This window comes from Nanorana parkeri, unplaced genomic scaffold (assembly GCF_000935625.1).
Source record: "Nanorana parkeri isolate BGI_ZX_2015 unplaced genomic scaffold, ASM93562v1 scaffold1014, whole genome shotgun sequence".
Taxonomy (NCBI): domain Eukaryota; kingdom Metazoa; phylum Chordata; class Amphibia; order Anura; family Dicroglossidae; genus Nanorana; species Nanorana parkeri.
In genome coordinates, this window is record NW_017307282.1 from 121,286 (window position 1) to 145,537 (window position 24,252).

Here is a 24,252-nt window from a genome sequence, read left to right on the forward strand (position 1 = left end):
GAAGCATTTGTGCCAGGGTCAAGCAGCTTGAGTTCTTCCACAGTGATCAAAAAAAAAAAAATAGGGCCACATATTCCCTCATACAAGTTATGGTACAATTTTTAATTTGCATTAAAGTGTTTAGATTTTGTTGGATTCAGTGTTAAAACACCACCTTTTGTTTCTGCTTGCCAGCTTTTCCACTCCTATGCATTATACCAAACCACTTCATAGAACTAATTGGGAAAACTGACCTCTCGTCTAAACTCAATATTGTTTGGAGTTAGTGTTTTCAAATAGTTTGCTGCCTAAATCCACCAACATAACTGAAAGTCTGGATTGTGTGGTTTACTAATTGATACAAGATATTCCAATGAATATCTAGCTGTGATGTAACTCGGTCAATAAAGCTACTCAAAATGTATACACTTCTGCCGCCAAAATGTCTCCAAAACCTTTGTTCCATTGATGCGACTTTTTATCTTCCATTCTAAATATTTGCATACAATGGTTTGGCAGAACTGGATGATGAGGCTTGAAAGTTTTTTTTATTAGCTACTTTTGCCAGTTGGGTTGTGGACATTTATAACTTTGGTTTTGGGACTGCACCAGTGATTTGCATTTTACTGGCTTTGGATTTTCCAGACATATTTTTAAATGTGTATATAAATAAAGTGATTTACAAAAACACACGGTGCATTTGTTTTTTTTTTTCTGTATAGATGCATTTAAACTAAAAAGAAATTCAGCTATACATTTTAACAAATCTGCAACAACTTGCACAATTGGTGTGCATCTTTTCCAAAATATTATTCAAGCGTACAGTTTCTTACTGATTTTTATCCACCTGTTACACATCTCTAGGATCAATACACTTGTTTTAAGGTATTAACATAATTACAGACACCATTTTTTTTATTAGCCTTTTAAGTTCTAGGAGTGCTGCATTTTATAATGTGTGTAGTTTGCCAATAATTGCAGTTGAGTTTATTAGGGGGGAAAATTCTGATCTTTAAAAAAAATCTAATTTAAATGAAATACATTTTTAAGGACCAAAGGTGTAAGTTAAGGGCCCAAATGAAATGTATATTTTTATCCAGTGCAAAGAACTGATCAGCTTAAGCACTGAGTTGACACACCTTAAGGCTGACTTTACACCAATGCATTGTAATGCTAACACGCTTCTGAATGGCACCCCAATGCGTTGCCAGCTCATTCAAAATTAAAGGGTATGACTCATCCCTGCCTTGTATTGAAGGTTGGTAAAATAAAGATTTTAAATAACTTGGTAAAGGTGTGAATGCTACTAGACATTTTACTCTAATGCAGAGAAATAAATCAGACGCCATAGACCTTTTACTGCAATGCAGGGTTGGATAAATCGCAGGCACCATGTATGCAATATGTTTTTGTTTTTTTTAGTCTACCTTTTGTATCCTTATGCTTCCTGGCTGCTAGATTTATGTGACTGTGTTCATCTTTTTACTCATCCTTTTAATGGTTAATGCCTATCTCCATACAACTTTTGCTTTCACTCTCCAAGTTGGGAAGATACCCCAACTCAGGTTGTGTTATAAGATAACAATCAGGGGAGATCTTTACAGTGTAAACACAGACCACAATAAAAACCTGATTTTCTGAAGCTTCCCACTGAATGTAAACCATTAAAAAAAACAAACCCTGTCTAGCAAATGGGGTGCTTACCAACGATCAGAACAAGCTTATTCTTAATCTATTGTGGCATATGGGCTGTTTGTGGTACAATATCATGAATCAAATTTTAAATATTTGATAACTAATACCAGTTTCAAGGGAAATTACACCTTTTAGGAAAAAAATGCAAACTTTATTAAAGAAAATGTTTGGATTTTTTTGCATTGTAACCACAATCAGTGGGTTACAGGTGCAATGCTCTGGCTTCTGCATACTCTTCCTCCCATCCATGTCTGTTGCTCGGTACAGGCATTCAGTAATCTGGACAGAAGGAAGAATGAGTGAACTTAGAAGTGTGGTGACTAAGTTTACTCTGAAAAATGTTTCTTATAAGTTGAGGGACACATGAAGTCATAAAATGCATAGACGGTTGGACACTGGCAAGCACATCTTAAGCTGAGTTTACCCCAACCCCCACACCCCCCCTTCCTAGTATGCCTTTTTAAAAAATTTTATAGTGTCCTAGGAGAACAGGTGTCTTCAGCTGCAAGCACTGGATTCTACTTGTGCATTCCATACAGAAGTTATTGGTCTATTGCTTTCTAGATTACAGAAAGGGTTAATGCTGAGGGACTGAGCACTGATGTCATCTGCTTGGTGGAGTATCAGGCATGCTCACTTCCTGCCATTCAGTGTAAGAGGCATCGTTCTGCTACTTCTCTGGCATGCAAGGGTCACATGCAACTCTTAATTATTGCTCTTTCTGCTGCCCGCCTACAGTGACTTTGTCGCCTCTAGTCTGACCCTACACCTGCCACCAGTAGTTGGGTTTGCGAGCACCGAAGGTCTTGCCCCATGCCCTGATCTTTGTTGCCTTTGTCTTGCAGTTGCAACAAGTCTGATTCTAGACTTATAAGCAGCAGTCCTGCTATAGCAGGTTCCCTTCAGCTCCCATTTCATGAATTTCTCTGGTGCTGTTTGCTTTGTACTTAGTAATGAAGCCTGGAATAATGCCCTCTTTTTCAGGTTTAGTCACCTCTATCCAAAGAGGTTTCTCTAGACTAGGGGTCTCAAACCTATGGCCCTCCAGCTGTGGTGAAAGTACAAATCCCATGATGCATCTCTCTTCAAGAGTCATGGCTGTGAGAATCTTGCAATGCCTCATGGAATTTGTAGTTGCTCCACAGCTGGAGGGCCGGAGGTTTGAGACCCCTGCTCTAGTGAATGATAATGTTGTAGGTTACATAGCAGAGATGTTTGCCCTGCATGCTTTTTCCTTGCAGATTCTATAACTGATGCTGAATTTCTCTTTCTGGAAGAATCTTCTGAGGAGCTGCATTCTTCTGCCATGACGCCCGAGCTAAGTTTCTTGAGACTCTTATTGGTGCAGAATGCTCCACCTTGAATCTGGAAAATTAGTCTCTTGCTTCTACCAGTGTTCGTCTTGATCTAGGAGGTTTTTTTTTTATATTAAAGCTCCTAAGACTACCAATACCTTTTTGGTGCACCCCATCCAATGAACCACAAAGTTGCTTCATATATAGAAGCAAATAGTTTTATCAAGTACAGATACATTAAAAATGCCATGACTATAAAATACAGATGTGCTGCATGATAAAGGAGTGCCTCCAAAACACACTCAATAATTCCATGATTTAGGCATAGAATATTTCCAAAAACATGATTTAGATAATTGGTTGCATATAGGATGGATAAAATCACAATACCATCAATAATGATTGTAAATAGTCTAAATGTCACATAATATATTACAGATAATGGATAACAAATCCAGGTCATATATGTAAGTAGCCTTATCTGGAAGTGATATAGAGTGGATTAATTCTATATGCGTTGAGCGCTTCCTCAGGAGATGGAGGAGTTCCTATGGAGATCTGATGCAAACAACCAGAACGAAGCAGTCCACGGCCTGAAGTAGATGAGAGCCAAAAACCGCAAAAGTCCAGATGGAATGGGATAAAGCAAGAGCCCTTGATCGGTAAACCAATCTCCCGAGAACGCGGCTGGGGACGGCCTCGCAGACACTGGCGGCTCTTCCAGGGAAGGTGTTTGGGCTAGTTGCCATTTTTTTCCTCTTTAGTCCCCCCTGGTTTTTGGATTCGATTGGCCAGGTTTAGAGAGATTGGGTTGTCGATTAAGGGCTCTTGCTTTATTCGGGGGGGAGGGTTGGTAACTGGATGGAGTTGGACAATGCCATGGAAGTGCCATACATTAATCAGGGAGAGCCAGAAGTCTTTCCACAGAAAGATCAAAAGTCCATGTATCCCATCGCACTCCTGACTGGAAAAATGCCCATGCAGCAGCAACAACGGATGCTTCCGTCAAAACATACAAAAAAATAATAGTCACCGGCACTCCAAATATTCAAGTCAATAAGTTTATTGACCCAAGGGAAAACACCTCTAGCGAGTTGTTTTCCCTTGGGTCAAACTTATTGACTTGAATATTTGGAGTGCTGGTGACTTAATTTTTTTGTCCGTTGCCCATTATCTGGCAATCAAACAACCAGAAAAACAAATCAAGGTCCTAATGTCCAATATTTTTTCCAGTTGCTTGATAGACAAGTGCACACTAAAAAAAAGTTTAAGCAACTAAATTTATTTAGTTGCTAATGAATTTCTCGGTTTACATCTTGCTGCGGCTGACAGCTAGATTCAGCAGCTGGCAGGTGAATGTAAAAAACGGGCAGTGGGTGTGTGCAGTAGTCAGCCTACTGTTTACTATGGCAATTTGAAATGGCCAATAACAGAATCTAGCCGGAAGATGAATGGTGTTGGGGTTGTTGCTTAAGAGTTAATAGGAACTCTCGAGCAACCATGAACAGTTATCTGGCATCTACCAATCAGGGACCGGATAACTGGGAGTTTAATGTATATCTGGCATTGGGTAAAACTTCATGTTCAATGCTTGTTCAGCATGTACATCCTAGGCGTTACAATTGGCAGATTAGGAGTGTCTCTCATCCAGGAATGTCTCTACCTTGGGGGCTGGTCTCTTCACTGAGGTGTTCAGGACCTCTTGGAGTCTGGACAGGTTTGCTAATGGGTACAGGGAACCTCTTTTAGAAATAGTGGATGCTTTAGTTACTCCGTGATTATCAGTATACCCAGATCTATGCCTTTTCTCCCCTAAACCACTGCCTCATCTGCTCCAAAGGATTGAGATGGCAGGCATTCTGATTGATTGATTCACAGTGCTCCACACTGCTAACAAACTGAAGCATGCTGGTAGTGGGAAGGGTATCCTGGCCTACAGTTGCTATTATAATACAGGATTTATATAGCGCCAACAGTTTGCGCAGCGCTTTACAATATAAAGAAAACATTACAATTAAAGACAAGATGGTAAGGAGGGCCCACAATCAGTTTTTTTTTTTTTTTGCCAGTGTCTAATCCTCCTGTAGGCAGCAGTATAACCTTAAGGTTTGACCTCCAGTGTCCCTTAATGGACACCAAGAAAAGGATTTTAAAGAATACAATAATTCTATTTGAATTCCTTCTAACTCACAACCTTACGCTGCCCTTGCCACCACTGTTATGGGCCACACACTTTCAAACTTCACTACACAACACTAGAGCCAGTGTAGCATCATAATGCTGGCAATGAAGAGCGGTTATTGGTACACATGGTCACATGACTGCTGATCAGTGAGAATCTGTTTTTGGTCTACATGGCTGCACTGATCAATGACCGCTTGCTATTGCCAGAATTTTGATGCTATACAGTCTAAACCAGTGGTCTCAAAGTACCGACCCACGGTGAGCTGACAAGCCAGGTACGTGGTCATGGACTTCATACCTGACTCGTGGGATCAGCTACACGGTCTGCATATCTGTCGGATGCAAACCGCAGACCTGCTCCCGTCACTGCTGGCACTGCGATCCTCTCAGCTGGAGCTCAGTTTTGAGCTCTGGCCAAAAGGAAGGATGGATTAGTGAGGTCTGCAGCAGACCTCACTAATCACCCACTAGAGCACCAGGGATCGATCGTGCCTCGATCGTAAGCAGGAGAGGGGGCTCTATTTTATTTTATGTGCGGGGAGGGGGTTGTATTATTTTATATGTGGGGGGTAAGTATTTGTGTATAGGAGGGGGTTGTATTATTGTGTATGGGAGTGGGCTGTGTATTATTCTTATATGTACAGGGGTAGTATTTTTTTATGTGTATAGGGGGGCCCTATTAGGCTTCATTCATACCTGCAAGTTTAGGTGCAATTAGGGATTCCTGCATCAGGAACTTGCGTCCAGGGAGAGTGATTGATTCCTAACCGAATGTAATCATATCACATACCATTACATGTGGTGTGCAGGCGTTTACATGCAGCAGCTGTCACCTGATGATTAACTTGAAAGGGTGACAGCTGTTGCTTGTAAACGCCAAATAAGGCATTCCTGCTGCAGGAAAACGCAAGTTCCTGTCGCAGGAATCCCTAATTATGCCTAATTGTGAATGGGGCCTTATTGTGTGTGTACTGGGGTCCATAGTACCAAACCGGATATAGGTAACTTTAATTTTGAAGTATGATATTGGGCAAGTGGCCCCATGGGAGAAATACATTTGTCGAGTGGCCCCCGGGTGAATTAAGTTTGGTCTACACCTTCCCTAAATTGCAGAGGAAGTGTGGAGGGGTTTTTTTTCCCCCCTCTAATCACAAAGTAAGGGAGGGGGGAGCAAACTAGACACCAATCAACTTAATAGGCCAAAAAAAATATTTACCAACATGACTACATTTTTAAAGTTTGAGATGCTGAAGACTTGCTAAGTGATGCAATTTATTAGGAATTTGGCTGCAAACACCTGTCTTCAAAGCTGTATAAAGGTACCCATACACCTGCCGATTATCGTACGACAATCGCGGGAAATCCCGCGATCGTACGATAATCGGCAGGTGTATGGAAGGTGTGCGACCGTTTGTACTGTACGGTCGCACGTCTTTTGTCTTACGAGCAGGCTCGAAAACCCGCCGAGTATCGTACGATTGTCGGCGGGTTTGTGGCCCGCTCGTAAGACAAATGCCACACGGGCCGGTGTGCGCCAGCTCACACTGCCCGTTCAGCATTGCAGTCATTGGAAGCCCGCCCCTCAGGGGGGCGGGCTTGTGAAAATGGCAAGTACGATCTGCCTGTCCAAGATGGGCAGACCGTATGAGCTTTTAATTAGCTTATAACCATCGCAAGACAAAAGTCTTGCGATGGTTGTAAGGTGTCGGGGCACCTTTATGAAACCAAGCAGTGCGCACATAGGGAGGAGTATATTAAAGACTAACTAGTGGTTTAGTTCACCAATACTAAAAAAAAATGTATCTTATTTGTGTATCACTCAGATTTAGGCCTTGCTCACACCAAATGCAGAGCAGATCCGCTCAGGTTTCTGCACACGCAGTGCAGTGGGTTGTGCCGTGTTTTTGCTGCATTTTTGATGCGTATCGGGACGTTTTTGGGAAACATTTTTTTTATTTTTTTGTTTAAAATGGGCTTTCAGTGCGTTCCAGAGCAGGTAAAATAAAGTTTTGCTACGGTCTGTAACTGCTCTGCTCTGCATCTGCTCTGCGCTTGGTGTGAACACGGCCTCAGTGGTGTGGACACTGTCCTTCCTTCTGGAGGGTGGCTGCATTTGTTCCCCATGCTCCCTGCGTGTGTTGTAGCCACTGCTCCAAGCTAACTCCCATGATGGACTACAATCTCAATACAAATTAGTAAACTAAACATGAGATTGTAGTCCATCACAGGAGCAAGTTTGGAGGGGTTACTACTTTACAACACACACATGGACCATGGGGAACCAAAGTAGCCACTACTTCAGAGATGATTTGAGGATCTACAGCTGAGTGATACACAAATTGGATACATTTTTGTTAATAGTTAAGGTACACTAATGCATTTTTAGGGTTTAAATACTGAGTTTAGTGTCACTTTAATCATTCAGTAGAGGACACAGTCATTATAATGTTTAGACTCGGAGTTATATGCTGGTGATTGAACACTGGCAACGTGTCCAATCACAGGGCTAATTCTAGAAAAAAAAACCTCGCCTGCTGTTAGCTATTCCCTGGCCGTGGCTGCTGTAACTGACACTGCAGCGCTAGGAGGAGGCTGAGGAACCTCTCACCTAGTGCAGCAGAAGGTACGCGACCGGCAGGTTGAGAACCGCTTACTTAAAGGCTGTTTACTTTTCAGGCTTTGTTCCCCCATTACCTGAATCGTGGGGTTCTTCCCCCAACAGGTTTCTTGTCATTATTTTAATTATGACAGGATTTGTGAATGGCAAAAATGCAAGGCCTGCCTCAGAGGGGCTTCCAGCTCCTAATGGACTTGAAGTCCAGTGATATTTCTTCCCCCCCCTTAGCTGAAAGTCGATACCTTGGTAGTGGGAAGAGCCTGTTAAAGCCAGAGCACTGAATCCATGATCCACTGACCCTTTCCAGGATCCAATGCATAAAATAAATAAATGCACTTCTTTTATTTTATTAATGTGTGTGCATTACGTTGGGGTTTTTTTTTTATGTGGACTATACCTTTAAGTGCTCAGGCGCGCGTCTACTCTGCTTTATCACAATGACCACAGTTACCTACTCCAAAATGGCGGATGCGGTGCAGAGCGTGATGACGTCACTGGTAGCCGCCTGGTCACGGTCCAGGAAGAGGAGACTCGGGATCCAGGGCTGGATACGGCTGCAGTAATGACACCGGCCCGTAGAATGTGGTCCCTTATAAGGCAACGTGCGCGGATTGGAGCGCTGCGGGAGATGTGCAGGCAGTACCCGCTGCTGTGCTTCGTTCTGCTTACCCTGTCCTTATCCACCATCCTACTGCTCAGGTAACGAGCTCCTTCCTTGTCTCACTTCACTTTTGACATCAGATCAGACTTGGGTTACATTGTACCGCTGCTGGCCTGTTTGATGTTTTGGAGTGAAGTGACGCTTGTGTTGGCTATCGGTGGATCGTACTAATTTACTGCAGAATTATGCTGGAAGCATAGCAGCTTTAGGCACGTGTGCTGGCAAACTACTTGTTAAAGTAATATTAATCAAAGTGGTTATTCTTGTTCTTTATTGTGTATGGCAGGAGCAGGCAACCTTAGCACTTTAGCTGTGCTGAAACTACAAATCCCATAATTAATCTGTCTCTGGGAGTCGTGGCTGTCGGGAGTCCTGCAATGCCTCATCGGATTTGTAGTTCCACAGAAGCTGCAGTGGCCAGGTTTTCTATAGCTGGCATAAAATGGATGATTAGCTTCTATGGCGGCAAGACAGCCACCCTGTGCAAATCATGGCTGGTGCTGCTGCCTGCATGTAGGCGCTCATATGATTAGGAGCCTTGCCAGCCCTAGACACACACTTTGCTCCCAGGGTCGGCATTCTCTGACCACAGCCAATCATCCAGTGTTTATACAGCTAAAAACAAGTAGCAGTAATTTGGTATCAGTGACTACTTGAGGAAAAGTATCTGCACTCAGTCTTGGAAAAAAATGGTTTAGGTTCATCCCTAGTGTAAAGAAAAGCAAATAAAGGTTCACACTGGGGCCAACATCCTAAGATCCCAAAAGACATCACAACACATGTATATATTTTTCGTACATCTATAAAAGATGGGGCGGGGGGGAAATATATTATACACACACACATGTGTTGTGATGTCCTTTGGGATCTTAAGCTGTTGCCACCGGTAGGAACCTTTTATGTGCTTTTCATTATGATGATTGAGGACATCGTGGACCCCGGAGACAATACACAGAAAGTTAAGGAATGTTTGATCACTTATAGCTTTTGGTCTCTAGGTTTCTTATTCTATTCTTCGGTGTAACCCCACAGACAGTCTGAGCTTACATACCCACAGCATACCAAATCATGGTTCTTGTAAGATAGTCACTGATGTCATTTTCATAGATATATCCCTCCTCTGGAACACACCAGTTTGTAAACATATAATTCTACTACTGATATAATATTGCAACTCCCCCAAATCACCAGGAAAAAGACCCTGAATCCAATATGGAAAATCAATTCACCACATATGCTTCTCAGAGAGATTGATTAAGTTGATTGAAAAAGCACACTTTCCTGATTGTGTCCTTCCATGTAACAACATTTCTCAATGGACGTGAGTTTTCCACTAACAGCGCGTCCAGCTTTGTTACTTAAGCATTTCAATTATTCGCTTTGCGTTTCCTTATCATATTTTCAACCAGAAGATCTTTCAAATACAGCTTCCATCTGGTATAGCCAACAGCCATCTACTTGTGCTTTTTTGGAAACTGACATGTGGTGCTGCCCTGTCTATATAAAAAATTCACAGTTATAAGGCAAATTCACAGCAAACAGCTTGCCCAACCTAACACCGCTGTATTTTACCTCGGTCCAATTACGCCAACGTGAGCATACCTCGTTGCTCCAGTTGGAGTATTGAGTTGGTTAATATCCACTCAGAGTCCATGTGCAACTTGAGTATCAATACTGGTATTACTCATTAATCCATTGGATAGGGCGCATCATATATCTCAGTTCAGTTGGTGGGATCCAGCGTATGGGAACAGGTTTTTTTTTATTTAATCCATCCATATTTTTCACTTTAAAATCTCATGTTGTGCTGTGCAATATCTATTTCGTACGGCAGTTCATACACAGATGGACCACTCGGGGACCTTTGTCTACGCGTTTCACCCAATAGGTCAGCAGGGTTAGTCAGGGCTCCAGCAACGGGCACCATTTTTGCAGACTGCAAGTTGAAAGCTGCCTTTTAGAAAAGTCGTCCACTATTTTAACCGCCTTAGTTGCACAAGTGTACTTCTGTGTTTATGCGAGTTGAAAGATGACAGCAGAATTCTGATAAAGATGCTGTGTTCAGTTCCCCAGGTTGATTTCTTTTCTTCATTTTTGTCATTTCCCTACCAAAACTAGCATTGTAACTAATTTTATTTTCTGGCGCTGGTTCAAATACTGTACATGCAGCATTAACTTGCACTGGCCACAAGTCAGTCAATACACGTTATAAGTGCTTTGGATAAAAATGGCAAGGCATGATGAACCAACCCCCAGGGTTTTTTTTTTTTTTTAGTGAACAAGCCTTTCTTATATTTTAAGTCATTTTTATGTTGTAACAAAATATTGGATTGTGTGCTTTTAGTAATTTCATAAGTTACTTCCATGTAATCACTGTTTTTCATTTTTGTTTTTCTAGATATCTTCATATTCTTATGATCTTCTGGTCTTTCCTTGCTGGAGTTGTTACATTATACTGTTCACTGGAACCACATTCTCTGCTACCTAATATTCTATTTAATATCAAATACAAACCAAAGGTATGTAATAAGGACAAGAGAGCTATTCTGATCTGGTACAAAAATAAAAATCACTTATTCTATTAAGAAGTATTTTTGTCTGAATCAATCAATCAATCAATCAATCTATCTGTAATACAATGCTTACTAAGCAAAAGTAAGTTACTGGTGCATAGAGTAACCAGTGACGCCATATTCTTTGGGAGCCTGGGTCACTTCGATTTAAAAAAACAAACAAACAAAAACACACATTGAAGACTCATTTGGAACACAGCCTAATTATTGAGTATCTGACATTAAATGTGTACTGGCCCGCTTACTAAATATGTATAGTTGCATGAACCATACTTTCTGAATGGACCTGAATCTAAACTTGTGAAGATTTAGGGCCGTGTATTCTTTGGTTCCTACATGCGTCCCTCTGTATTATGATAGAGGTTGACTGCACAGTGTGATGTGACTGCAGTACCATCCAGAAGCTTGCTGAATCATGCTAGAAGGCATTCTATAAAACGAAGCAGGGTTCCCAGATTGTTCTGGATAGTACTAATAGTGATTATTTGTTGCTTGGAGTTGCTTTTGCAAACAAACTATAATTTACTGATTGTACTTAAAGTGTATGTATGGATAGCCAAAATGTTTTTTTTTTTTTTTTGCATAGAGTAAGGAAGGGATAAATCCTATTTATTATTAATTATTTTTTTGCATACCATTGAGGATTTTTCACTTCACATCTTGTTCTAGAGATGCAACAGGAAGTTAGTGCAAATCTTCCAAAGCCTGGGGAATTCCCCCCTTAGACAATTTTGCCTGAAATTGTGCTGCTTCCACTTACCTCTTGTTCTGAGTACAACTCTAAAATCTTTTCCTTGTTTGATTATGATTACTCGGGCTGTGAGTCTCTTTCTCAGCACTGATTCTCCTTTTTTGGACTCTTAGGGTGATTCTGATTCCACCATTCTAGGTGGTTCTGGTAACCAGCTTCCCAGCTTAAGGATTGGTTTCCTTCCTTCCTTTTCAAGATGTACTTCACTTGTCTTGTGAGTGTTTCTTGATTTTTCCAGCATCAAGCAAATGCATGCTTCCACCTGGTCTTCGGTTTTTAGATTCCTTCTACCTGGTGGAGGTTGCCCCCCTTCTCTGATTCCAGTTTTGGGCATAATGTCCAGCGGCTTTTGAAATGCAAGATAGCACCTAGGTTTTGTTTTTTTTCTGTTGTTCATGTCGGGCCTGTTAGTAATTGTTTTGCTGTAGTGCCCACCCTTCAGTTAAACGAATTTTAAGTTTGTTCCAAAGGTGAAAAAACTTCCTGCGTCCCTCAATGGACAAGAAAGAAAATAAGATTTATGTTCTTACTGTAAAATCCTTTTTTTGGAGTCCATTAAGGGGGACAGGTCCCATCCCTCTGTTTTTGGTCATGCTTTTAATACTGGTTTGCTACAAAACTGAGGCATGCTAGTATCCAATCTTCCTGTAGGAGGCAGAATAACTGAAGGTGAAAAGACTTCACGTGTCCCTTTTTTAATACAGTCTAAGAAAAGGATTTTACTGTACCCAAATCCTATTTTGCTGCAGTTCATTTTGTAGAGGCCAGGGGGCAACGAACAGCATCAAAGCAGTGTATTCTTTAGCTTACAGTGCATTTAACAGCTTTTTACAGAGCATTATCCAGGGCTGTACTCTCTACCCTGGCTTCACTACTTTTTGAACAGGTATGCATATGTATGTTCCAGGTCAATGACAACCCAAGTAGTGCAGCCTAGATGAGAATGATAACCCTGGATTGTTTACTCTCAAATACATGACAAAAAGTATAGTATGTGGACAGAAATGCGCATCGATGTATGTTATTCTATTGAGGGGTGCAAGCAGTAAATCAATGATGCAGTGGTCCCCAGCAGGTCTTTTATAGGGGTTGTCTTGCCTTAAATTTAAAACTGGTCCTCTGCTTAGTCCACCACTGAAAAGTAAACAAATGAGCCTTATTGATTACATACTTAAAGGAGAACTATGGGGTTCTATCTTTTCTTTATTATTGCATTCCGTAGGCTAAATAAGTAAATTGTGTAATTTACTCCTATTAGCCAAAATGCACCCTAAGCCTCTTAAACCCTTCTTTAAGATGGTGGATGGTGCTGCAGGGATCCTTCCCACTGATCTTCATCACTGTGACTGACGGTGATTCTTGAGAGCTGCTGCGCATGCACGAACATATGGACATGCACAACAGACTGGCAAGCATCCGATCAGCAGGGATCTCCAGTGACATCATTCACCATATATGGACTTGCCCATTTGTAGTAAATGATGAAGAGAGAGGGCTTCTCTCTCTCTCTCTCTCTCTCTCTCTCCCTCTCCCTCTCTAAGCCGACCTGTGACAATGAGACTGTCACAGGTCGGCTCAGTAGATCGGGAGGTGAGAGAACACATACCGGGTTCCCTCACCTCTCGATCCTGTCACGGCTCTCTGCCGTGACAGGGAGATTCCCCTCTCCCCGTTCCCCCCGCTCGAGAGGTGAGGGAACCCGGTATGGTCGGCTTAGAACTATGAGGTGAGTGGAAATCACATGTCATAGTTCTCCTTTAACACTCTCCATTCATTAAAGGAGAACTATGGGGTTCTATCTTTTCTTTATTAATGCATTCCTTAGGCTAAATAAGTAAATTCTGTAAACTACTCCTATTAGCCAAAATGCACCCTAAGCCTGTAAACCCTTCTTTAAGATGGTGGGAGGGGCTAAGCGCCGCAATGAGGAGAAAGCCCGACAATGCTGGCGGTATCCTCACCACTGATCTTCGTCACTGTGACTGACAGTGATTCTTGAGAGCTGCTGCGCATCCACGAATATATGGACATGCGCAGCAGCTCTGTGCACACAGCTCTCTCCTTAACTGCACGTCCCCATCCTCTGTGCCAGCCTTCCAGCCCTTGATCCCCTCCCTCCTCCTCTCCATCTGCCCCGCCTACTTCTCGTGTAGTGTGCAGTGCATTGATCCCCTCCCCCCCCATTGACATCATTCACCATATATGGACTTGCCCATTTGTAGTAAATGCTGAAGAGAGAGCCCTCTTTCATCAGCGATCCCCAGTGATTTTAGCATGTCAGTGTCACACAGGGAGGGAGAGAGAGAGAGCCCATAGTTCTCCTTTAATATGTAGAGCCAACTAATATTTGCCTGCCTCTGCTTCAAGTCTGGAAAAAGTCAACATTAACAAAATGCATTATTGTTTCTTTAGCAACCTGAACTTCAAGAACTTTTCCCACAAGGGCATAGTTGTGCTGTGTGTGGCAAGGTTAAATGTCAAAGACATAGGTAAGTTCAAAAAATGAAATGACTAAATAGTTTTTGCTTTTACTTACAATAACTACTACATAATCGTAACACTTTCTACTGCTTTCAGGCCTACTTTGCAATTAGAAAACTATCAGCCATGGCTTGATTTAACGGTTCCCTCAAAGGTTGATGCATCTCTGTCAGAGGTAACATTTTATAATCTTGACTTTAGACTGTAATAATAAAAGCTGGGTGGGATTTATACAGACTGAACTGAGGCTTAACTATGGCAAACCTTTTTTATGTTCAGGTATTTGAACTGGTGCTGGAAAACTTTGTTTATCCATGGTATCGGTAAGTAATGTGTGCGTTAATCTATTGATGATTAAAAGAAGACACATAGGGCCTTGTCGATATACGTGATTTTATCAGGATTAAATAGACACATATTCAATCTATTTCCTTTTAAATTAATGTGTTTTATATTTTTTTGTCCCACCAAAGTAAAATAATACATTTGAAGTTTAAGTGTGATGAATCAGTATGTTTGTGTATTCTTTCCCAGTATTTTAAAGTGTCAGTTTAGGGTTGGCCATAGAAAAAAATGCTTTCCTGAGAACTGAGCCTAGAAAGCCATATGCCTGTCCATGGGTCAAAAGCATGCTCTATTGATATGGTGAAATGATCAGCAGGCAGTTCTGTTTAACAGATTTTTTGTTAGAGAGGTGATACTTCAGTGTTGCTTCACAACTGATTTTTCTTTTTTTTTTATTTCTGTTTTGTTTGTGGCAGTGATATTACTGAAGATGAGTCTTTTGTTGATGAGCTGAGGCTGGCCCTGAGATTCTTTGCATCTGTTCTTGTGCGAAGAATACAGAAGGTAATTTTTGTGCATGAAAGAAACATACCCAATAATAATGTTTTTCTTATTAGCTTGTCTACTGTTTTCTTCGGTTTCTGATTTTTAATATTTCAAAATCTTGCCATAGCTTCCACATTAGCACTTGAGTGTCCACTTAAAGGAGAACTATTGAGAGAGTAAAATGTACTCTTCCCAATAGTCTGAGCCAGCGTGTGACACTGCAAACATCACATGCTGGGTCTATAGCTTGAGAACTAAGCAATCACAAACAGCTGATCGCTCCGCTCATGGCTTCCCCCTGCAGAGAGCGGTGACTGTCAATCACCACTCCCTGCAGGGATTCCCCCCTTCCCTCTCTGTTCCTCCAGTTCTCATTGGAGGGGCAGACAGGGAAGGGGGCAGGCACAGCTGGCTCTGGCTCTAGAGCCAGCTTAATCAGGCAGCAGGGTGGATCCCAAAATTATTGTCCGAATCTTTCCTGGCTGCAGTGCGGCTCTGCGTTGTCAGCATTTAGTGGGCAGTAGCTATATGCTGACTTTGTGGCACTGGAGTACATTGGTAAATGCACTCCTGTGACCAGAAAGAGAGCTATAGCCAAAAAAAAAAGTTTGGTCATAGTTGTCTTTTAAATACATTTGAGGGAACAGAGCAGTTTGTATGTTGCCTGAGCCTCCCTTAAAGGCGAACTTGGGGGACTACTTAGAAACCAGAAATTGTTGAGACAAGGAGCACTTAAAGTGATATTAAAGGCAAAAAATGTTTTCCCTCCCCCCCATGTAAATGTTAGCACTTACCTTAAATGATGTCTCTTATTCTGGTCTTCCTCTTCTGTCCCCATGTTTTCATGTGTCCCTCCAGCGGTGCAACGTCACTCCGATCCAGCGCTGACTGCTCTGTCCCTCCAATCCAGCGGTGTCTGCATGCGGGTGCACGCGTCCATAGACTTACCGTATTTTTCCGTCTATAAGACGCCCCCATGTATAAGACGCCCCCAACTTTTCTTACTCAAAATTCAGAAATCAATATTTTAAATGATATTATGCATCACACTTCTGAGCCAATCACTTTATTCAGCCTCTGTTGCATCACTGGTTTCTTCATCACTTTTAGCTTCAAACATATCAGTTTCTTCAACTTCTGCTGCATCACTGCTGTCTGCTGAGTCACTGTCTATATATACAAGATCATCCTCAGTTCCGTCCATGGCATTGCTGATTCCACATTTCTTGAAGGACTTCACAATCGCCTCTTGTTTGACACCATACCATGAGTTTAGAGAGTTTACAGGTTGTTTTTCACTTTCTGACATTTTTATGGTCACAGAATGCTCCGACATTACCGCTCTGGGCACTGCCTACACGATCTCCCCAGCAACAGCTATGAGAATGATAACCCTGGATTGTTTACTCTCAAATACATGACAAAAAGTATAGTATGTGGACAGAAATGCGCATCGATGTATGTTATTCTATTGAGGGGTGCAAGCAGTAAATCAATGATGCAGTGGTCCCCAGCAGGTCTTTTATAGGGGTTGTCTTGCCTTAAATTTAAAACTGGTCCTCTGCTTAGTCCACCACTGAAAAGTAAACAAATGAGCCTTATTGATTACATACTTAAAGGAGAACTATGGGGTTCTATCTTTTCTTTATTATTGCATTCCGTAGGCTAAATAAGTAAATTGTGTAATTTACTCCTATTAGCCAAAATGCACCCTAAGCCTCTTAAACCCTTCTTTAAGATGGTGGATGGTGCTGCAGGGATCCTTCCCACTGATCTTCATCACTGTGACTGACGGTGATTCTTGAGAGCTGCTGCGCATGCACGAACATATGGACATGCACAACAGACTGGCAAGCATCCGATCAGCAGGGATCTCCAGTGACATCATTCACCATATATGGACTTGCCCATTTGTAGTAAATGATGAAGAGAGAGGGCTTCTCTCTCTCTCTCTCTCTCTCTCTCTCCCTCTCCCTCTCTAAGCCGACCTGTGACAATGAGACTGTCACAGGTCGGCTCAGTAGATCGGGAGGTGAGAGAACACATACCGGGTTCCCTCACCTCTCGATCCTGTCACGGCTCTCTGCCCTGACGGGGAGGGGCTGGATTCCCCTCTCCCCGTTCCCCCCGCTCGAGAGGTGAGGGAACCCGGTATGGTCGGCTTAGAACTATGAGGTGAGTGGAAATCACATGTCATAGTTCTCCTTTAACACTCTCCATTCATTAAAGGAGAACTATGGGGTTCTATCTTTTCTTTATTAATGCATTCCTTAGGCTAAATAAGTAAATTCTGTAAACTACTCCTATTAGCCAAAATGCACCCTAAGCCTGTAAACCCTTCTTTAAGATGGTGGGAGGGGCTAAGCGCCGCAATGAGGAGAGATCCCGACAATGCTGGCGGTATCCTCACCACTGATCTTCGTCACTGTGACTGACAGTGATTCTTGAGAGCTGCTGCGCATCCACGAATATATGGACATGCGCAGCAGCTCTGTGCACACAGCTCTCTCCTTAACTGCACGTCCCCATCCTCTGTGCCAGCCTTCCAGCCCTTGATCCCCTCCCTCCTCCTCTCCATCTGCCCCGCCTACTTCTCGTGTAGTGTGCAGTGCATTGATCCCCTCCCCCCCCATTGACATCATTCACCATATATGGACTTGCCCATTTGTAGTAAATGCTGAAGAGAGAGCCCTCTTTCATCAGCGATCCCCAGTGATTTTAGCATGTCAGTGTCACACAGGGAGGGAGAGAGAGAGAGCCCATAGTTCTCCTTTAATATGTAGAGCCAACTAATATTTGCCTGCCTCTGCTTCAAGTCTGGAAAAAGTCAACATTAACAAAATGCATTATTGTTTCTTTAGCAACCTGAACTTCAAGAACTTTTCCCACAAGGGCATAGTTGTGCTGTGTGTGGCAAGGTTAAATGTCAAAGACATAGGTAAGTTCAAAAAATGAAATGACTAAATAGTTTTTGCTTTTACTTACAATAACTACTACATAATCGTAACACTTTCTACTGCTTTCAGGCCTACTTTGCAATTAGAAAACTATCAGCCATGGCTTGATTTAACGGTTCCCTCAAAGGTTGATGCATCTCTGTCAGAGGTAACATTTTATAATCTTGACTTTAGACTGTAATAATAAAAGCTGGGTGGGATTTATACAGACTGAACTGAGGCTTAACTATGGCAAACCTTTTTTATGTTCAGGTATTTGAACTGGTGCTGGAAAACTTTGTTTATCCATGGTATCGGTAAGTAATGTGTGCGTTAATCTATTGATGATTAAAAGAAGACACATAGGGCCTTGTCGATATACGTGATTTTATCAGGATTAAATAGACACATATTCAATCTATTTCCTTTTAAATTAATGTGTTTTATATTTTTTTGTCCCACCAAAGTAAAATAATACATTTGAAGTTTAAGTGTGATGAATCAGTATGTTTGTGTATTCTTTCCCAGTATTTTAAAGTGTCAGTTTAGGGTTGGCCATAGAAAAAAATGCTTTCCTGAGAACTGAGCCTAGAAAGCCATATGCCTGTCCATGGGTCAAAAGCATGCTCTATTGATATGGTGAAATGATCAGCAGGCAGTTCTGTTTAACAGATTTTTTGTTAGAGAGGTGATACTTCAGTGTTGCTTCACAACTGATTTTTCTTTTTTTTTTATTTCTGTTTTGTTTGTGGCAGTGATATTACTGAAGATGAGTCTTTTGTTGATGAGCTGAGGCTGGCCCTGAGATTCTTTGCATCTGTTCTTGTGCGAAGAATACAGAAGGTAATTTTTGTGCATGAAAGAAACATACCCAATAATAATGTTTTTCTTATTAGCTTGTCTACTGTTTTCTTCGGTTTCTGATTTTTAATATTTCAAAATCTTGCCATAGCTTCCACATTAGCACTTGAGTGTCCACTTAAAGGAGAACTATTGAGAGAGTAAAATGTACTCTTCCCAATAGTCTGAGCCAGCGTGTGACACTGCAAACATCACATGCTGGGTCTATAGCTTGAGAACTAAGCAATCACAAACAGCTGATCGCTCCGCTCATGGCTTCCCCCTGCAGAGAGCGGTGACTGTCAATCACCACTCCCTGCAGGGATTCCCCCCTTCCCTCTCTGTTCCTCCAGTTCTCATTGGAGGGGCAGACAGGGAAGGGGGCAGGCACAGCTGGCTCTGGCTCTAGAGCCAGCTTAATCAGGCAGCAGGGTGGATCCCAAAATTATTGTCCGAATCTTTCCTGGCTGCAGTGCGGCTCTGCGTTGTCAGCATTTAGTGGGCAGTAGCTATATGCTGACTTTGTGGCACTGGAGTACATTGGTAAATGCACTCCTGTGACCAGAAAGAGAGCTATAGCCAAAAAAAAAAGTTTGGTCATAGTTGTCTTTTAAATACATTTGAGGGAACAGAGCAGTTTGTATGTTGCCTGAGCCTCCCTTAAAGGCGAACTTGGGGGACTACTTAGAAACCAGAAATTGTTGAGACAAGGAGCACTTAAAGTGATATTAAAGGCAAAAAATGTTTTCCCTCCCCCCCATGTAAATGTTAGCACTTACCTTAAATGATGTCTCTTATTCTGGTCTTCCTCTTCTGTCCCCATGTTTTCATGTGTCCCTCCAGCGGTGCAACGTCACTCCGATCCAGCGCTGACTGCTCTGTCCCTCCAATCCAGCGGTGTCTGCATGCGGGTGCACGCGTCCATAGACTTACCGTATTTTTCCGTCTATAAGACGCCCCCATGTATAAGACGCCCCCAACTTTTCTTACTCAAAATTCAGAAATCAATATTTTAAATGATATTATGCATCACACTTCTGAGCCAATCACTTTATTCAGCCTCTGTTGCATCACTGGTTTCTTCATCACTTTTAGCTTCAAACATATCAGTTTCTTCAACTTCTGCTGCATCACTGCTGTCTGCTGAGTCACTGTCTATATATACAAGATCATCCTCAGTTCCGTCCATGGCATTGCTGATTCCACATTTCTTGAAGGACTTCACAATCGCCTCTTGTTTGACACCATACCATGAGTTTAGAGAGTTTACAGGTTGTTTTTCACTTTCTGACATTTTTATGGTCACAGAATGCTCCGACATTACCGCTCTGGGCACTGCCTACACGATCTCCCCAGCAACAGCTGATGTCAGGTTCAAAAGATTTATGACTGGGGGAGAACTGTTATCTTGTCTCTGTAATCCGTGAGGCTAGTTTGCAGTGGTATCAGCACTTTCAAAACCGCGGCACCCGTGTATAAGACGCACCTCTATTTTTAGATAAAGATTTTTATGAAAAAGTAGCGTCTTATACACGGAAAAATACGGTACCTTGCGTCTCTGCTCGTCTCCCGGCCGAGAGAACTGCGCATGCGCCCGCCCCAAGATCCTTTGCGGCCGTATAAGCAATTCCTGATTCTCGGCGCGGGAACGAGCAGCGATAACGAGGTAAGTTTAAAATGATTTTAAGCGGGTTTTTTTTTTACACTTCTTGCCTATATCTACTGCATGCTAGCAGTAGATATAAGCAAAAAAAACCCGGAGGGTTTAGAACCCCTTTTAAGTCAAAAAGACCCGACTGCTTTTTTGGGGTCTACTACAGTATTTTAGTTTCCTCCCAATGCGATATCCAGTTTAGAATTCTTTCTCTTATTTCACAATAAGAATTGAGACTTGCTGCTGTGAATACACTGTTCAGTTTTTAAGTTTAAAGGAGAAATATGAGGTGAGTGAAAATCACTCAACCTCATAGTTCGAGCCGACGTGTGACAATGACTCTGTCGGGATAGATCGGGAAGTGAGCGAACGCATACCATCGCTCGCTCACTTCTCGATCATCTCCCTGCAGAGAGTGGTGACTGTCAGTCACTGTTCCCCGCAGGGATTCCCCCCTCCCCGCTCCGATCCTCCAGCGCTGACTGGAGAAACGGACACGGGAGGGGGCGGGTACAGCTGGCTATGCATCTAGATAGGCAGAGCCAGCTGTCATTCACGCAGCTGGGTGGATCTCAACAGCATTGTCGGGTTCCGTCCCGGTTGCGGTGGTCTCAGTATACAGCGAGCTGTAGATCGGGTTATACTGAGCTTTGGGTCACGGGAGGACGCTAGTATATGTCCTCCCGTGACCCTTAAGAGAACTATGGGGAAAAACACTTACCCCATAGTTCTCTTTTAACAATTATTTATTTTGAATCAGGCTTGATTATGTGTCCATCTGAGTTGATTAAAAAAACGCTGTAGCAGTTTTAGGACTTCATTGGTGATGTATAAATGCCACCTCTCCTAAGCTGCCCCTGTCACTGTAATGTAACATTCTGCTTCAGATCAATGCTGTCATTAAAGACTGCCACTGGTATGAGCGATTTGCACGTTGACCGGTTCTCTTTCAGCATCCATCCAAGACTGTTTAGTTGTTATTTTAGATGTGTATGCAATTCTGTACATAAAATATGTACCTGATTATTTCTAGGTGGATATTCCATCTATAATTACAGTAAAATTGCTGAAAGCTGCTATGAAGCACATTGAAATAATTAAAAAAGCAAAACAAAAAGGTAAGTTTGAGCAATCAGTCTAATATTAAAGGTGTGTATATGTTATATTATGATAGAACCATAATGCTTGTGTTTGCTTCCTGTTTAGTGAAAAACTTTGAGTCACTGCAGCAGGCAGCTTTGGAAGAATATGGGCCTGACCTTCATGTTGCATTAAGAAGCCGCAGAGATGAGCTTAGCTACCTCAGAAGTCTCACTGAGCTGCTTTTTCCTTTTATTCTACCTCCTAAAGCAACAGATAGCAGGCAAGTTCTACTGTTTCCCACTGTATAAGATATACATGACCTATACCTTTCACTCGTATTTATTGGTTATGGCTGCTGCAAGTAAAAAGTAATATTTTTCTTTCATAGCTGACAGGGTAGATATTCCTGTTCTGACACTACAAATAATGCAGTTGATATATTTAGAGGCAAATCTAAATAATTTGACATAATTGTGTGATAATTGACTGTGGCTTTGTATGCAAACACGAGTGATGGGTTATACCAGAGAATTTTCTTCTTAATTGTTTGGAGCATTTAATAAATTATGGATTAAAAGTAGCTATGGCTCATGGAGCTATGCCAAAAAGGAAGTGCCCACCCATCTGCTAAGGATTGGTGTCTGATACAAAGCCATCTTATTAGTTAAAGTACAACTAAAGCCTCATGCATACAGTCTAAACATGTAACATCTACCTTCCCTGTCTGAGCCAAATGCTCCTTCATTTATCTATTTCCTAGGCTGCCCATGTCACTGTTATGTAATAAGACCGTGCCAATCGCAGTAGCTTAGATAGTGCCTGCATCATTTCCTGGCTGGAGAACTTCCAGCACCATCTAACCTTTTTCTACCCCTCCTGACTATGCCTGCCTCCGCTTTTTCATTCATTAGATTGAAGTTCTCTAAGTCGAGGAGGCTCAGGATCACATGTGGGTGTTGGCTAGGGCAGTCTGCCTTGAAACGCCCACTTCTCCAGACTGACGCCCGCCCATGAAGACATTTTGATATTGACATATCTCTTTCCAGGAGCCAGCTCACTGCTTGCATCAGGACCGAGGGCTCTTGAGAGGAGTACAGGACTCTGCCTGCTCCTCCCACCAACCACGTTCTGCTTGCATTGCGAAAAGAAACACAGAGACAGGTTTTATTTAACGCATCCCTGCTAAGCTTAGAACATATATGCAGCGCCACAGATGTTTGCTTTCCATGGCTCTGCATATAGATATGTCAAAAATGCCCTGTTTTTTTCCGCCCTCACCCTGCAGCGCCCTCAGGCGGCCGCCTGACTTGCCTTGCGGTAGCGCCGGGCCTGAGCACGCTCACTTGGCACTCCCAGCACAGTCACCAAGTCTCCAACATCTCACTGTTTCTGATCCAGAGTCAGGAACATGCGCCCGATCATGTGGTTATTTTGAGAGTCAATAACCGTGATCACATGATTTGAGCTGGAGACAGGCTTCCGACAAGGGGTTAAAAATTTAATTACCTGACTCATGTTACATAATTTCACTTTGCAAACTTTTGGTTTTAAATGTGCTGACCACCACATAATTGTCATCATGTCTCTATCTGTTTACATCTACCCTCTTACATTATCCTGGGGAAATGTCCTTCCTTTAGTATGTATCGGCACAGTAAGACCTTGTCCTCCCCCACAGCTTTCCTATCGGATCCTGTTTACTCCTTTTTGTTTACTCCTTTTTGTGTACATCAGTTTAATATTTGATGCATTGCATTTCTGCTTCAATTACGAGACGGTTGTACTCCTATTGATGTTCTTGAAATTGCTGTGCTGTCTGCTCCTTACATTTTTCTTCTTGCCATTATCCATATCTACAATTGGAGATTTGTATTCCTTGTTTTAATTTTTGTTGTTGTTGCGAAAATCTTAATAAAACTAATTGTTGGGGGAAAAAAAATAAAAATTAAATGATCATTATGATAGAGTGAGGAACCAAGGAAGGAAAAATAAAAGCAGATTCAGCTTTAAACTTTACAACAACTCAACATTTGTACCCTATAGCTTTCCTTTAAGAGTACATCATTGACAGTAAACTGAATTGGTATTTTTTTATTTGACATTGTAGTAGTATAACTTTAGTGTGATGGATGACATCTTTGTATTACAAGCGTGAAATTGTACTCCTAAAACCTTCTACTCATAGCATATATGCATTGTTTTTCAGACCTCTTACGTTACTGGTGAGAGAGATTCTCTCTGGATCTGTGTTCCTGCCCTCAATGGATTTCCTTGCCGATCCAGTAGGTTTTGGGGATTGGGATAATCTTCATGGGCATACCGATAGCTTTGAAACTTAAATGGACCTGTACTCAAACATCACCTTTTAAAATTATGTGAACAGTCCTGCTACGATTTGAGAAATAAAAAGTAACAGAACGGTTGGAATACCATTCTTGGAAGATGTTGCCTCATGCTGGTCACATGACCAGAAGCCTAGGCTTTGAGCTAAATATCTTGTAAGGGAGGACCAGCAAAAATGAACTCCGGTCCTCCCATTTCAACATGCGTTACATGTCAATATGCATATGTTATACTCAGGCTTTTGATTTATATAAGCAGCGTTGAAGGGTTTTCAAAGCAGCATTCTCTAAAGAAAATTATTTTTGCCCTTATATTGATCATCCATCATT

General features: G+C 42.0%; 1 protein-coding gene across 1 annotated transcript in view; it reads left to right on the forward strand.

Annotated features, from left to right (window-relative positions):
• Positions 1-8,279: 8,279 nt before the first annotated feature.
• The window catches only part of SNX14 (sorting nexin 14), a 61,896-nt gene continuing 45,923 nt past the window's right edge, over positions 8,280-24,252 (forward strand). Inside the window, exons 1-9 of the mRNA XM_018567131.1 lie at positions 8,280-8,469; positions 10,830-10,950; positions 14,168-14,244; positions 14,333-14,411; positions 14,516-14,559; positions 14,998-15,085; positions 21,531-21,615; positions 21,704-21,860; positions 23,787-23,862. Coding sequence (XP_018422633.1) covers positions 8,333-8,469; positions 10,830-10,950; positions 14,168-14,244; positions 14,333-14,411; positions 14,516-14,559; positions 14,998-15,085; positions 21,531-21,615; positions 21,704-21,860; positions 23,787-23,862 — 864 coding nt within the window. The 5' untranslated portion in view covers positions 8,280-8,332. The remainder of the gene's footprint in view (positions 8,470-10,829; positions 10,951-14,167; positions 14,245-14,332; positions 14,412-14,515; positions 14,560-14,997; positions 15,086-21,530; positions 21,616-21,703; positions 21,861-23,786; positions 23,863-24,252) is intronic.